Source organism: Oncorhynchus masou, chromosome 32 (genome assembly GCF_036934945.1).
Source record: "Oncorhynchus masou masou isolate Uvic2021 chromosome 32, UVic_Omas_1.1, whole genome shotgun sequence".
In the NCBI taxonomy this organism is placed as follows: Eukaryota; Metazoa; Chordata; class Actinopteri; order Salmoniformes; family Salmonidae; genus Oncorhynchus; species Oncorhynchus masou.
In genome coordinates this window covers 79,751,636-79,767,091 of record NC_088243.1, presented here as the reverse complement: position 1 = coordinate 79,767,091, position 15,456 = coordinate 79,751,636, and the positions used below count along the sequence as shown (strand labels likewise).

Below are 15,456 nucleotides of genomic sequence, written 5' to 3'. Positions count from 1 at the left end.
GCCAATTTTAACCACACACTTGTTTGTGAACATGGATTTTATAACATTGTATGTTTTTCCCCCAACACCCCTTTCCATCAGTTTGTATAGTAGACCCTCATGCCAAATTGAGTCAAAAGCTTTTTGAAATCAGCAAAGCATGAGAAGACTTTGCCTTTGTTTTGGTTTGTTTGTCAATTAGGGTGTACATGGTGAATACATGGTCTGTCATATAGTAATTTGGTAAAAAGACAATTTGACATCTGCTCAGTACATTGTTTTCATTGAGGAAATGTACGAGTCTGCTGTTAATGATAATGCAGAGGATTTCCCAAGGTTGCTGTTGACACATATCCCACGGTAGTTATTGGGGTCAAATTTGTCTCCACTTTTGTGGATTGGGTGATCAGTCCTTGGTTACAAATATCGGGGAAGATGCCATAGTTGGGGATAATGTTAGAGTTTAAGTATAGCCAATTGGAATTTATCGTCTGTATATTTCATTTAGGATACCAACCCCACAGGCCTTTTTGGATTGGAGGGTTTGTATTTTGTATGTTAGCTCATTCCAGGTAATTGGAGAATTCAGTGGGTTCTGGTAGTCTTTAATAGTTGATTCTAGGATTTATATTTGATCATGTATATTTTTGTACTGTTTGTTCTTTGGCTCTATAACAAACAGATTGGAGAAGTGGTTTATCCATACGTCTCCATTTTGGAAAGATAACTCTTCGTGTTGTTTGTTGAGAGTTTTCCAATTTTCTCAGAAGGGGTTAGATTCTATGGATTCTTCAATTACATTGAGCAATTTCTCTCTCTCTCGTTCTCTCTCTGTCTGTAGCAGTGAAGGACCATATGGCTGTGGAGCGCTCCAACCTGTTCAGTATGATGAAGCTGAGTATTAAGGGCCTGATCCAGTCTTCTCTGAGTCTGGGCAGAACCCTGGACTCTGACTACCCACCTCTGCAGCAGTTCTTTGTGGTTCTGGAGCAGTGCCTCAAACACGGACTGAAAGGTGAGACTTGCTCTAGAACAGGGGTGACAGGACAACCCTCAGTCTGGAGCGCTACTAGGTGTGTTGCGGACTTGATTAGCTCAGTCAGTTTTGTTACTGCAGTGCTGGAGTGAAAGCCTGCACAACCAATTGCTGTAGCATTCTTGCAGCTCTAGTTTTCACCTTTTGAACACTACCTAAACATTCTTCTTTCTTCTATCTTTCTCGCTCCCTCTGTAGTGAAGAAGTCATTCATCAATCAGAATAAGTCTATCTGGGGTCCTCTGGAGCTGGTTCAGAAGCTGTGTCCTGATTCTACTGATATTACCACCAGTGCCAGAGACCTGCCAGGGATAAAGACTGGGTTGGGTCGGGCTCGGGCCTGGCTGCATCTGGCCTTGATGCAGAAGAAATTGTCTGACTACCTGAAAGCCCTGCTGGACCGTAAGGACATCCTAGGGTGAGTACAGCGCAAGGCTCTGTTGGACCGTAAGGACATCCTAGGGTGAGTACAGCGCAAGGCTCTGTTGGACCCGTAAGGACATCCTAGGGTGAGAACAGCGCAAGGCTCTGTTGGACCGTAAGGACATCCTAGGGTGAGTACAGCGCAAGGCTCTGTTGGACCGTAAGGACATCCTAGGGTGAGTACAGCGCAAGGCTCTGTTGGACCGTAAGGACATCCTAGGGTGAGTACAGCGCAAGGCTCTGTTGGACCGTAAGGACATCCTAGGGTGAGTACAGCGCAAGGCTCTGTTGGACCGTAAGGACATCCTAGGGTGAGTACAGCGCAAGGCTCTGTTGGACCGTAAGGACATCCTAGGGTGAGTACAGCGCAAGGCTCTGTTCGGACCGTAAGGACATCCTAGGGTGAGTACAGCGCAAGGCTCTGTTGGACCGTAAGGACATCCTAGGGTGAGTACAGTGCAAGGCTCTGTTGCTAGAACTGAATCAGTGTAATAAACATGTAATACCGCTAAGCATTTTGAGTCTACTCATGTTTACAGTAGTTATTATATCTATCTTAGGAAATCTCTCTGCCTCCTTCCTCCTACAGTGAGTTCTACGATCCAGGAGCGTTGATGATGGAGGAAGAGGGAACAGTGATGGGAGGGATGCTGATGGGGCTAAACGTCATTGATGCTAACCTCTGTATCAAAGGAGAGGACCTGGACTCCCAGGTGGGGGTCATAGACTTCTCCTTGTACCTGAAGGACCCTATGACCACTGAGACCACTAAGGAGTAAGTACGGTGTCTCCTCCCTCACACCAACACACTCCTGTCTTTGTTTTGTCCTATTTTCCTTTCCTCTCGCTTCTCTTTCTCAGTGATGCAAAGATAAACCATCAACATAAACCACACTCCTCTCTCTCTCTCTGTCAGTGATGCTAAGGTAAACCATCAACATAAACCACACTCCTCTCTCTCTCTCTCTGTCAGTGATGCTAAGATAAACCATCAACATAAACCACACTCCTCTCTCTCTCTCTCTGTCAGTGATGCTAAGATAAACCATCAACATAAACCACACTCCTCTCTCTCTCTCTGTCAGTGATGCAAAGATAAACCATCAACATAAACCACACTCCTCTCTCTCTCTCTGTCAGTGATGCTAAGATAAACCATCAACATAAACCACACTCCTCTCTCTCTCTCTCTGTCAGTGATGCTAAGATAAACCATCAACATAAACCACACTCTCTCTCTCTCTCTCTCTGTCAGTGATGCTAAGATAAACCATCAACATAAACCACACTCCTCTCTCTCTCTCTCTGTCAGTGATGCTAAGATAAACCATCAACATAAACCACACTCCTCTCTCTCTCTCTCTGTCAGTGATGCTAAGATAAACCATCAACATAAACCACACTCCTCTCTCTCTCTCTCTGTCAGTGATGCTAAGATAAACCATCAACATAAACCACACTCCTCTCTCTCTCTGTCAGTGATGCTAAGATAAACCATCAACATAAACCACACTCCTCTCTCTCTCTGTCAGTGATGCTAAGATAAACCATCAACATAAACCACACTCCTCTCTCTCTCTGTCAGTGATGCTAAGATAAACCATCAACATAAACCACACTCCTCTCTCTCTCTGTCAGTGATGCTAAGATAAACCATCAACATAAACCACACTCCTCTCTCTCTCTGTCAGTGATGCTAAGATAAACCATCAACATAAACCACACTCCTCTCTCTCTCTGTCAGTGATGCTAAGATAAACCATCAACATAAACCACACTCCTCTCTCTCTGTCAGTGATGCTAAGATAAACCATCAACATAAACCACACTCCTCTCTCTCTCCCTGTCAGTGATGCTAAGATAAACCATCAACATAAACCACACTCCTCTCTCTCTGTGATGCTAAGATAAACCATCAACATAAACCACACTCCTCTCTCTCTCTCTGTCAGTGATGCTAAGATAAACCATCAACATAAACCACACTCCTCTCTCTCTCTCTCTGTCAGTGATGCTAAGATAAACCATCAACATAAACCACACTCCTCTCTCTCTCTCTCTGTCAGTGATGCTAAGATAAACCATCAACATAAACCACACTCCTCTCTCTCTCTCTCTCTCTCTGTCAGTGATGCTAAGATAAACCATCAACATAAACCACACTCCTCTCTCTCTCTCTGTCAGTGATGCTAAGATAAACCATCAACATAAACCACACTCCTCTCTCTCTCTGTCAGTGATGCTAAGATAAACCATCAACATAAACCACACTCCTCTCTCTCTCTGTCAGTGATGCTAAGATAAACCATCAACATAAACCACACTCCTCTCTCTCTCTCTGTCAGTGATGCTAAGATAAACCATCAACATAAACCACACTCCTCTCTCTCTCTCTCTGTCAGTGATGCTAAGATAAACCATCAACATAAACCATACTCCTCTCTCTCTCTCTGTCAGTGATGCTAAGATAAACCATCAACATAAACCACACTCCTCTCTCTCTCTGTCAGTGATGCTAAGATAAACCATCAACATAAACCACACTCCTCTCTCTCTCTCTCTGTCAGTGATGCTAAGATAAACCATCAACATAAACCACACTCCTCTCTCTCTCTCTCTGTCAGTGATGCTAAGATAAACCATCAACATAAACCACACTCTCTCTCTCTCTCTGTCAGTGATGCTAAGATAAACCATCAACATAAACCACACTCCTCTCTCTCTCTGTCAGTGATGCTTAGATAAACCATCAACATAAACCACACTCCTCTCTCTCTCTGTCAGTGATGCTAAGATAAACCATCAACATAAACCACACTCCTCTCTCTCTCTGTCAGTGATGCTAAGATAAACCATCAACATAAACCACACTCCTCTCTCTCTCTCTCTCTGTCAGTGATGCTAAGATAAACCATCAACATAAACCACACTCCTCTCTCTCTCTCTGTCAGTGATGCTAAGATAAACCATCAACATAAACCACACTCCTCTCTCTCTCTGTCAGTGATGCTAAGATAAACCATCAACATAAACCACACTCCTCTCTCTCTGTGATGCTAAGATAAACCATCAACATAAACCACACTCCTCTCTCTCTCTGTCAGTGATGCTAAGATAAACCATCAACATAAACCACACTCCTCTCTCTCTCTCTCTGTCAGTGATGCTAAGATAAACCATCAACATAAACCACACTCCTCTCTCTCTCTCTCTCTCTCTGTCAGTGATGCTAAGCTGACGGCCATATTGGACCAGAAGCACTACATCGAGGAGCTGAACAGACACCTAAGCTGCACCGTCACTGACCTGCAAGCCAAGATGGACTCCATAGAGAAGACCAACAGCAAGCTCATTGAGGAGGTCAGAGGAGCTTCTGAATGTGTTGTAGTGATTTATTAAGTTAGAGATATCTATTTGGGATGCATCTCAATTCACTGCAGACCATAAGGCATCCCTAAAATCGTTCTTCTCACAAACACGTCTTTGCGTCCAAATTGTTTTGCCTGTAAAACTATTACCCCGTCTATGGAAAGAAGAAACTCTCTCGAACACGATGGTGTTCTCCGTTTTGCCCTACGACCTCCACAAGCGTCTTGGTACTCGTCTGAAGTCGGTACAGCCGATCTGCCAACTTCTGTCTGTAGCGTCCCAACAGTTTGGGCTACACACTAATAGGACCCCTCTGTGGAAAGGTGAGTCTCTCACAAATACATACGTTTTGCTGTAGGATGCCCACAACCCCCACAAGGCTCGTCTGAATTAGCCAGATACCAGTTTAAAAAATGAATGGAAGTGTGTGTATACGGTATATGGAGATAGTTTAGTGCCTAAAATAAGGGGTTAAAGACATGTTTAAAAAAATCTGTTTATCCATGTATGAAGCTATTATTCGATGTGTTTCTATGGGCTAAAAGCATTAAGGCCAAATTCAATGTTTTTATCCCAAAAACAATGAATGGCACGTGTCACTCATTCCACAGAAGGCAGAGTGTCTGCGAATTTTCGCTCCTCCCTTTTCCTTGATTGATGAATTAAGGTCACTAATTAGTAGGGATGGGTACCGGGCCCCGGGGCTAAATTATGAAAGACTGTAGTATCGATAAGCTCCGATGTTATCAGTTCTGCTTTCGGTACTGGAGAAATTTAGAAAATACATTTCCTAATTATTATTGCTACATAAACATTATCTTGCACATTTTCTCATAAACCATTTTTAATTTGCAATAAAATGAAGACATTCATCTGATGCATTTTTTTCTATTCCCTATCCAGAAGAGAGATCTCTCTGACGCTGCAGCCCATACACATACACACACACAAGACCCTGCTCTTAATTAGTGACGATGGCGGAGAGAACGAAATGTTTAAAAGTGTTTGTTACACTTCACCAGAGGCGATGCTGACAATGCTCGTTGCCACAAGACTTTTTCTTGTAAGGGCGGAAACACGAGAAATCTGTCCAAACATGTATGGTAAGTGCATAATGTACAGGCAGAGAAATGCAGTTTGACTGCCTAGCTCGTAGTTCATCGCTCGTTGCCCGATATACGTTAGGTATGTTGTCTTTCTTGTTGTGATGTGTGTGTTGTCCTATATTGTATTTATTTTTAATCTCAGGCCCCCGTCCCCGCAGGAGGCCGTCATTGTAAATAAGAATTTGTTCTTAACTGACTTTCCTAGTTAAATAAATATATGCTAGCAGCCTAGATCCCACACACTAGATTATGAGAACATGGGTTCATGATCAAAAGGAACCATTAGCCAGCTGATTGTTTAGCTATGGGTGAGTTCAGAAATTCAATCACCCATTTAAAGATTTTGCAACTTTTTTGTTAAAGTTGCAGCTACAATGAACCCACCCACTCCTCCTTCTAATACCACTGGTCCAAGCCAAAGACAAGCCCACAGCCCCTTCATGCTAGCAGCTAGTGGGAGGATGACTAAGGAGAGGGTGAATGAGTGACACCTAGCCATGCTCAAGTTCATAGTGAAATGCCTACACCCCTTTGCAACAGTGGAGTCCAAGTGCTTTAGGTAACAGTCTGTCAGTATGTATTGAGTTGTATTCATGTTTAGGATACAGTAGTATAAAAGGGTTGTATGTTAGTCCCATCACTCCACAATACAATACAATACACAATAATTCAATAATGATAATTCAACACAAACTTATTTTTTTACTGTAGGGAGATGAGCAAGGCCCTCAACCCCAAATATTCCCCTCCCTCCAGGAGTTACCCCAGAGACACATTCATTCCTACCTGGTATGGTGTAGAAAAGGCCAATGTGATCACTGAGCTGAAGGACGTACCAAAGCTGGCCATCACATCAGATGGGTGGACCAGCCTCTGTCAGGACCACTATCTCACTGTTCCAGTGCACTACACAAGACAGGGCAGTGTACAACAGAAGGTCCTCCACACCAGGGCAGTGTACAACAGAAGGTCCTCCACACCAGGGCAGTGTACAACAGAAGGTCCTCCACACCAGGGCAGTGTACAACAGAAGGTCCTCCACACCAGGGCAGTGTACAACGGAAGGTCCTCCACACCAGGGCAGTGTACAACGGAAGGTCCTCCACACCAGGGCAGTGTACAACGGAAGGTCCTCCACACCAGGGCAGTGTACAACGGAAGGTCCTCCACACCAGGGCAGTGTACAACGGAAGGTCCTCCACACCAGGGCAGTGAACAACGGAAGGTCCTCCACACCAGGGCAGTGTACAACGGAAGGTCCTCCACACCAGGGCAGTGTACAACGGAAGGTCCTCCACACCAGGGCAGTGTAAAACGGAAGGTCCTCCACACCAGGGCAGTGTACAACGGAAGGTCCTCCACACCAGGGCAGTGTACAACGGAAGGTCCTCCACACCAGGGCAGTGTACAAAGGAAGGTCCTCCACACCAGGGCAGTGTACAACGGAAGGTCCTCCACACCAGGGCAGTGTAAAACGGAAGGTCCTCCACACCAGCGCAGTGTAAAACGGAAGGTCCTCCACACCAGGGCAGTGTACAACGGAAGGTCCTCCACACCAGGGCAGTGTACAACGGAAGGTCCTCCACACCAGGGCAGTGTAAAACGGAAGGTCCTCCACACCAGGGCAGTGTACAACGGAAGGTCCTCCACACCAGGGCAGTGTACAACGGAAGGTCCTCCACACCAGGGCAGTGTACAACGGAAGGTCCTCCACACCAGGGCAGTGTACAACGGAAGGTCCTCCACACCAGGGCAGTGTACAACGGAAGGTCCTCCACACCAGGGCAGTGTACAACGGAAGGTCCTCCACACCAGGGCAGTGTACAACGGAAGGTCCTCCACACCAGGGCAGTGTACAACGGAAGGTCCTCCACACCAGGGCAGTGTACAACGGAAGGTCCTCCACACCAGGGCAGTGTACAACGGAAGGTCCTCCACACCAGGGCAGTGTAAAACGGAAGGTCCTCCACACCAGCGCAGTGTAAAACGGAAGGTCCTCCACACCAGGGCAGTGTACAACGGAAGGTCCTCCACACCAGGGCAGTGTACAACGGAAGGTCCTCCACACCAGGGCAGTGTAAAACGGAAGGTCCTCCACACCAGGGCAGTGTACAACGGAAGGTCCTCCACACCAGGGCAGTGTACAACGGAAGGTCCTCCACACCAGGGCAGTGTACAACGGAAGGTCCTCCACACCAGGGCAGTGTACAACGGAAGGTCCTCCACACCAGGGCAGTGTACAACGGAAGGTCCTCCACACCAGGGCAGTGTACAACGGAAGGTCCTCCACACCAGGGCAGTGTACAACGGAAGGTCCTCCACACCAGGGCAGTGTACAACGGAAGGTCCTCCACACCAGGGCAGTGTACAACGGAAGGTCCTCCACACCAGGGCAGTGTAAAACAGAAGGTCCTCCACACCACATCTGAAGGCGAGGAAATGGAGGAGACAGTCCCGCCATTGTACAAAACAAGGTGTGCCTTGGAGGAGCTGTTCTCAGAGGACAGGGAGTTGAGGTTGACGATCCAACAGGACACCGTGTCCCTCAGCGAGAGTGTTGACCTGGAGGTCGAGCTCTACAAAGGCCTGCCTCCCATGCCCATGGCTGAAGACTGGAGGTGGAGCTCTACAAAGGCCTGCCTCCCATGCCCATGGCTGAAGACTGGAGCTCTACAAAGGCCTGCCTCCCATCGCCATGGCTGAAGACTGGAGGTCGAGCTCTACAAAGGCCTGCCTCCCATCCCCATGGCTGAAGACTGGAGGTGGAGCTCTACAAAGGCCTGCCTCCCATCCCCATGGCTGAAGACTGGAGGTGGAGCTCTACAAAGGCCTGCCTCCCATCCCCATGGCTGAAGACTGGAGGTGGAGCTCTACAAAGGCCTGCCTCCCATCCCCATGGCTGAAGACTGGAGGTGGAGCTCTACAAAGGCCTGCCTCCCATCCCCATGGCTGAAGACTGGAGGTGGAGCTCTACAAAGGCCTGCCTTCCATCCCCATGGCTGAAGACTGGAGGTGGAGCTCTACAAAGGCCTGCCTCCCATCCCCATGGCTGAAGACTGGAGGTGGAGCTCTACAAAGGCCTGCCTCCCATCCCCATGGCTGAAGACTGGAGGTGGAGCTCTACAAAGGCCTGCCTCCCATCCCCATGGCTGAAGACTGGAGGTGGAGCTCTACAAAGGCCTGCCTCCCATCCCCATGGCTGAAGACTGGAGGTGGAGCTCTACAAAGGCCTGCCTCCCATCCCCATGGCTGAAGACTGGAGGTGGAGCTCTACAAAGGCCTGCCTCCCATCCCCATGGCTGAAGACTGGAGGTGGAGCTCTACAAAGGCCTGCCTCCCATCGCCATGGCTGAAGACTGGAGGTGGAGCTCTACAAAGGCCTGCCTTCCATCCCCATGGCTGAAGACTGGAGGTGGAGCTCTACAAAGGCCTGCCTCCCATCCCCATGGCTGAAGACTGGAGGTGGAGCTCTACAAAGGCCTGCCTCCCATCCCCATGGCTGAAGACTGGAGGTGGAGCTCTACAAAGGCCTTCCTCCCATCCCCATGGCTGAAGACTGGAGGTGGAGCTCTACAAAGGCCTTCCTCCCATCCCCATGGCTGAAGACTGGAGGTGGAGCTCTACAAAGGCCTGCCTCCCATCCCCATGGCTGAAGATCCTGTGATATGGGGGTGGGAGAAGAGAGCTATTCTGCCTCTCCTCACAAACATTGCAACAAGCTACCTCTGTGCTCAAGCCTCTTCCACCCCTAGCGAGAGGGTATTTTCGACTGCAGGGAACACAATAAGCCAGGAGAGGTCCCGACTTCTGCCAGAGAAGGCAAATATGTTGATCTTTCTCCAGAAGAACTGCTAAGAACTAGTCCTTCCTTAGTCCTTTTGCAGCCTACCTGCAGGCCCCACCAATGTTGTTCTATACCACTGTCTTATCTTCTGCAGCCTACCTGCAGGCCCCACCCGTGTTGTTCTATACCACTGTCTTATCTTCTGCAGCCTACCTGCAGGCCCCACCCTGTGTTGTTCTATACCACTGTCTTATCTTCTGCAGACTACCTGCAGGCCCCACCCGTGTTGTTCTATACCACTGTCTTATCTTCTGCAGCCTACCTGCAGGCCCCACCCTGTGTTGTTCTATACCACTGTCTTATCTTCTGCAGCCTACCTGCAGGCCCCACCCGTGTTGTTCTATACCACTGTCTTATCTTCTGCAGCCTACCTGCAGGCCCCACCCGTGTTGTTCTATACCACTGTCTTATCTTCTGCAGCCTACCTGCAGGTCGCACCCGTGTTGTTCTATACCACTGTCTTATCTTCTGCAGCCTACCTGCAGGCCCCACCCGTGTTGTTCTATACCACTGTCTTATCTTCTGCAGCCTACCTGCAGGCCCCACCCGTGTTGTTCTATACCACTGTCTTATCTTCTGCAGCCTACCTGCAGGCCCCACCCTGTGTTGTTCTATACCACTGTCTTATCTTCTGCAGCCTACCTGCAGGCCCCACCCGTGTTGTTCTATACCACTGTCTTATCTTCTGCAGCCTACCTGCAGGCCCCACCCGTGTTGTTCTATACCACTGTCTTATCTTCTGCAGCCTACCTGCAGGTCGCACCCGTGTTGTTCTATACCACTGTCTTATCTTCTGCAGCCTACCTGCAGGCCCCACCCGTGTTGTTCTATACCACTGTCTTATCTTCTGCAGCCTACCTGCAGGCCCCACCTGTGTTGTTCTCCTCAATAACACAACATTAGTCTATAATAGTGATTTGTTAAAAATTGCTGTTTTTTTTGCTGTAAATAATTGTTTATTATATTTATTTTACATTTCAGAAAATAAGGCAATGTTGATTCTGTTTTTAATTTGTTTCGTTTTTTTTCCCGTAAAAAATAACAAAGAATCGAAGGGAATACCGTTAAAGTACCGGATCGATAAGCAGTATCGGTAAGAGTAGTAATACTGTTAAAATCTTAACGATACCCATCCCCCCTAACTATTGAGGAACTCCCCACACCTGGTTGTCTCAGGCTTAATTGAAAGGGAAAAAACAAAACTGCAGTCACAAGGCCCTCAGTGGAATGAGTTTGACACCCCTGCCTTAAAACCCCTACCCTAAAATTCTAAAATCAAATGGCTAAATATATGATCATTGGTATGACAATCTTAAAACAATTCCCTATGTTAGCTTAGAACCCCCCCCCCTCTGGCTTAGACTGTGTTATAATAACCATAGTTCTCATGGGTGTCTCATAACCCTGTGTAGAGCTAATGTATGTGTTATAACTAGAGATGTAACGATTCACTGATGCACATCGGTCCCCAGTTCAAATGTTTAAGATATGAGTGCATCAGTCCGTGGGACACCAAACTGATCCAAATGTACCATGCATCAGTCTGAAAATCTATTCAAACGTTACGAATCACCAGTTCACTAAAATGTTTTGCTCAAATTACTTACTTTCTACCCTCAGAAAATTCCGTGATTGATTGTTCTGAAATTTCGTTATGATTTGGTAACGGGATTTCGAGTTTTAAATCACCCAATAATTCATTAAAAAACATGTATTTCAGTAAAAACATTAACTAACTGATAGATCTACCTTGTTACTTCTCTGAACTGTTATTATCCTCCCTCATGAGGGAGAGAAATGAGAAAATATCAAGATATGTGGGTTTTTGGTAATGGAATTTCAAAGCACAAGGCAATATTTCTCAAACTTACAGCAGGCAGAAAAATGATCTTCAACTAAATAGAAGTGTTGATTAGTTGTCAGGGGTCTTTACTTCTACTGTGTGTTGATGTATCTATGATACTTTAAGTCTTTTTCTGGTAGATGTTTTCCAAGACTCTTTCCATCTGTTTGACAACACAACAAATCATTTTCTTAATTAATACAGTTGAAGTCAGCAGTTTACATACACCTTAACCAAATACATTTAAACACTGTTTTTCACAATTCCTGACATTTAATCCTCTTAAAAATTCCCTGTCTTAGGTCAGTTAGGATCACCACTTTAAGAATGTGAAATTTCAGAATAATAGTAGAGAGAATTATTTATCTTTTATTTCTTTCATCATATTCCCAGTGGGTCAGAAGTTTTCATACACTCAATTAGTATTTGGTAGCATTGCCTTAATTGTTTAACTTGGGTCAAACGTTTCGGGTAGCCTTCCACAAGCTTCCCACAATAAGTTGGGTGAATTTTGGCCCATTCCTCCTGACAGAGCTGGTGTAACTGAGTCAGGTTTGTAGGCCTCCTTGCTCGCACACACTTTTTTCAGTTCAGTTTTCAAAAGGATTGAGTTCAGGGCTTTGTGATGGCCACTCCAATACCTTGACTTTGTTGTCCTTAAGCCATTTTGCTACAACTTTGGAAGTATGCTTGGGGTCATTGTCCATTTGCGACCTAACTTCCTGATGTCTTGAGATGTTGCTTCAATATATCCACATAATTTTCTGAAGTGCACCAGTCCCTCCTGCAGCAAAGCACCCCCACAACATGATGCTGCCCCCCTGTGCTTCATGGTTGGTGTTCTTCGGCTTGCAAGCATCCCCCTTTTTCCTCCAAACATAACGATGGTCATTATGGCCAAACAGTTTTATTTTTGTTTCATCAGACCAGAGGACATTTCTCCAAAAAGTACGATCTTTGTCCCCATGTGCAGTTGCAAACCATAGTCTGGCTTTTTTATGGCGGTTTTGGAGCAGTGGCTTCTTCCTTGCTGAGCGGCCTTTCAGGTTATGTCGATGGGACTCGTTTTACTGTGGATATAGATACTTTTGTACCTGTTTCCTCCAGCATCTTCACAGGGTCCTTTGCTGCTGTTCTAGGATTGATTTGCACTTTTCGCACCAAAGTACGTTCATCTCTAGGAGACAGAACACGTCTCCTTCCAGAGTGGTATGACAGCTGCGTCGTCCCATGGTGTTTATACTTGCGTACTATTGTTTGTACAGATGAACGTGGTACCTTCAGGCATTTGGAAATTGCTCCCAAGGATGAACCAGACTTGTGGAAGTCTACAAAAAATTTTATGAGGTCTTGGCTGATTTTCTTTTGATTTTCCAATGATGTGAAGCAAAGAGGCACTGAGTTTGAAGGGAGGCCTTGAAATACATCCACAGGTACACCTCCAATTGACTCAAATAATGTCAATTAGCCTAGCAGAAGCTTCTAAAGCCATGACATCATTTTCTGGAATTTTCCAAGCTGTTTAAAGGCACAGTCAACTTAGTGTATGTAAATGTTTGACCCACAGGAATTGTGATACAGTGAATTATTATGTCTGTAAACAATTGTTGGAAAAATTACTTGTGTCGTGGACAAAGTAGATATCCTAACCGACTTGCCAAAACTATAGTTTGTTAACAAGACATTTGTGGAGTGGTTGAAAAACGGGTTTTAATGATTCCAACCTAAGTGTATGTAAACTTCTGACTTCAACTGTATATATTATAATTCTTTGCCTTAATTACTCTAAAATATAGACTCTTACCTTTCATTTGACACCCATTTTTTTTATGTTCCTATGAGCTTCACGTGTTCATGGAAATTACCTTAAAATACTACTGGAGACATGACTCATCTGGCCTGCATGCTGATCGGGGCTTACATTATATTTTGGATTATTATCAGCAATAGTTTTGGTAGTTTTGCTTTAAACAATCAGTATATATGGTCATATACAGGGTAACTTTAATAGTTTAATAACTAGGACAGCAATCACTTTTGCTACCCGCACTGCATGGTCGAAGCGGGAGAAGCTCACTCCGAGTTGTCCAATGGCATTGAGGAGTACACCACCTCAGTCACTGGCTTCATTAATAAGTGCATTGATGACGTTGTCCCCGCAGTGACTGTACGTACACATCCCAAACAGAAGCCATGGATTACAAGCGACATCTTCACCGAGCTAAAGGCTAGAGCTGCCGCTTTCAAGGAGCGGGGCACTAATCCGGACACTAATCCGGAAAACCAGCTATACCCTCAGATGAGGCAAAGCGTCAATACAGGACTAAGATTGAATCATACTACACCTGCCGGCTCTGATGCTCGTTGGATGTGGCAGGGCTTGCAAACTATTACGGACTACAAAGGGAAACCCAGTCTCGAGCTGCCCAGTGACGCGAGCCTACAAAATGAGCTAAATGCCTTTTTATGCTCGCTTCGAGGCAAGCAACACTGAAGCATGCATGAGAGCACCAGCTATTCCGGACGACTGTGTGATCACGTTCTCCGTAGCCGATGTGAACAAGACTTTTAAACAGGTCAACATTCAGCGGAGCCAGACGGATTACCAGGAAGTGTACTCCGAGCATGCGCGGAACATCTGGCAAATATATATATATATATATATATATATATATATATATATATATATATATTCGGTCAGGGAGAGGTTGAACATGTCAGTGAAGACATTAAAAAAATATGTACTAACCCCTCCACCACCCCCACCCTCTTCGGAGTGTAGACATTTGCCAGATGTTCCGCGCATGCTCGGAGTACACTTCCTGGTAATCCGTCTGGCTCCGCTGAATGTTGACCTGTTTAAAAGGTCTGATTGAAACATGTAGGTATTATATATATATATATATATATATATATATATATATATATATAATACCTACATGTTTCAATCAGACCACCATAGACCCTGTGCCCAAGGAAGCAAAGGTAACCTGCCTAAATGACTCGGTAGCCATGAAGTGCTTTGAAAGGCTGGCCACAGATGACGCAATGTCAATCCACACGGCCCTTTCCCACCTGGATAAAAGGAACACCTATGTGAAAATGCAGTTCACTGACTACAGCTCAGCGTTCAATACCATAGTGCCCACAAAGCTCATCACTAAGCTAAGGACCCTGGGACTAAACAACTGGATCCTGGACTTCCTGACAGGCCGTGGTAAGGGTGGCAACAACACATTTGCCACACTCACACTTAGCACGCACCCCTGAGGGGCCCCAGTGTTTAGTCCCCTCCTGTGCTCCCTGTTCCTCCTCGACTGTGTGGCCAAGCATGATTCCAACACCCTCATTAAGTTTGCTGACAACACAACAGTAGTATGCCTGATCAACGATGACAGCCTTGTTGGTCCAAGAGGCTTCTTAACAGCTTCTACCCCCCAGCCATAAGACTACTGAACACAGTTAATCAAATGACCACAATTTTCCTCATGGAGCACGACACATCTCCTTCACATAGAGTTGATCAGGCTGAATGCGGCCTGTGGAAAGTTGTCCCACTCCTCTTCAATGGCTGTGCGAAGTTTCTGGATATTGGCCGGAGCTGGAACACGCTGTCGTTCACATCAATCCAAAGAGGGTGACATGTCTGAGTATGCAGGCCATGTCTGGTGAGTATGCAGGCCATGGAAGAACGGGGACATGTCTGGTGAGTATGCAGGCCATGGAAGAACGGGGACATGTCTGGTGAGTATGCAGGCCATGGAAGAACGGGGACATGTCTGGTGAGTATGCAGGCCATGGAAGAACGGGGACATGTCTGGTGAGTATGCAGGCCATGGAAGAACGGGGACATGTC

General features: G+C 46.1%; 1 protein-coding gene across 2 annotated transcripts in view; it reads left to right on the top strand.

Moving 5' to 3' along the window:
* The window catches only part of LOC135526655 (RUN and FYVE domain-containing protein 1-like), a 29,270-nt gene that overhangs the window by 2,188 nt on the left and 11,626 nt on the right, over positions 1-15,456 (top strand). The window contains exons 2-5 of one of the 2 annotated variants that reach the window (XM_064955190.1): positions 824-994; positions 1,214-1,433; positions 2,028-2,213; positions 4,663-4,798. In XM_064955190.1, coding sequence (XP_064811262.1) covers positions 824-994; positions 1,214-1,433; positions 2,028-2,213; positions 4,663-4,798 — 713 coding nt within the window. Of the gene's footprint in view, positions 1-820; positions 995-1,213; positions 1,434-2,027; positions 2,214-4,662; positions 4,799-15,456 lie in introns of both variants that reach the window. The other variant, XM_064955189.1, reaches the window with a different exon arrangement.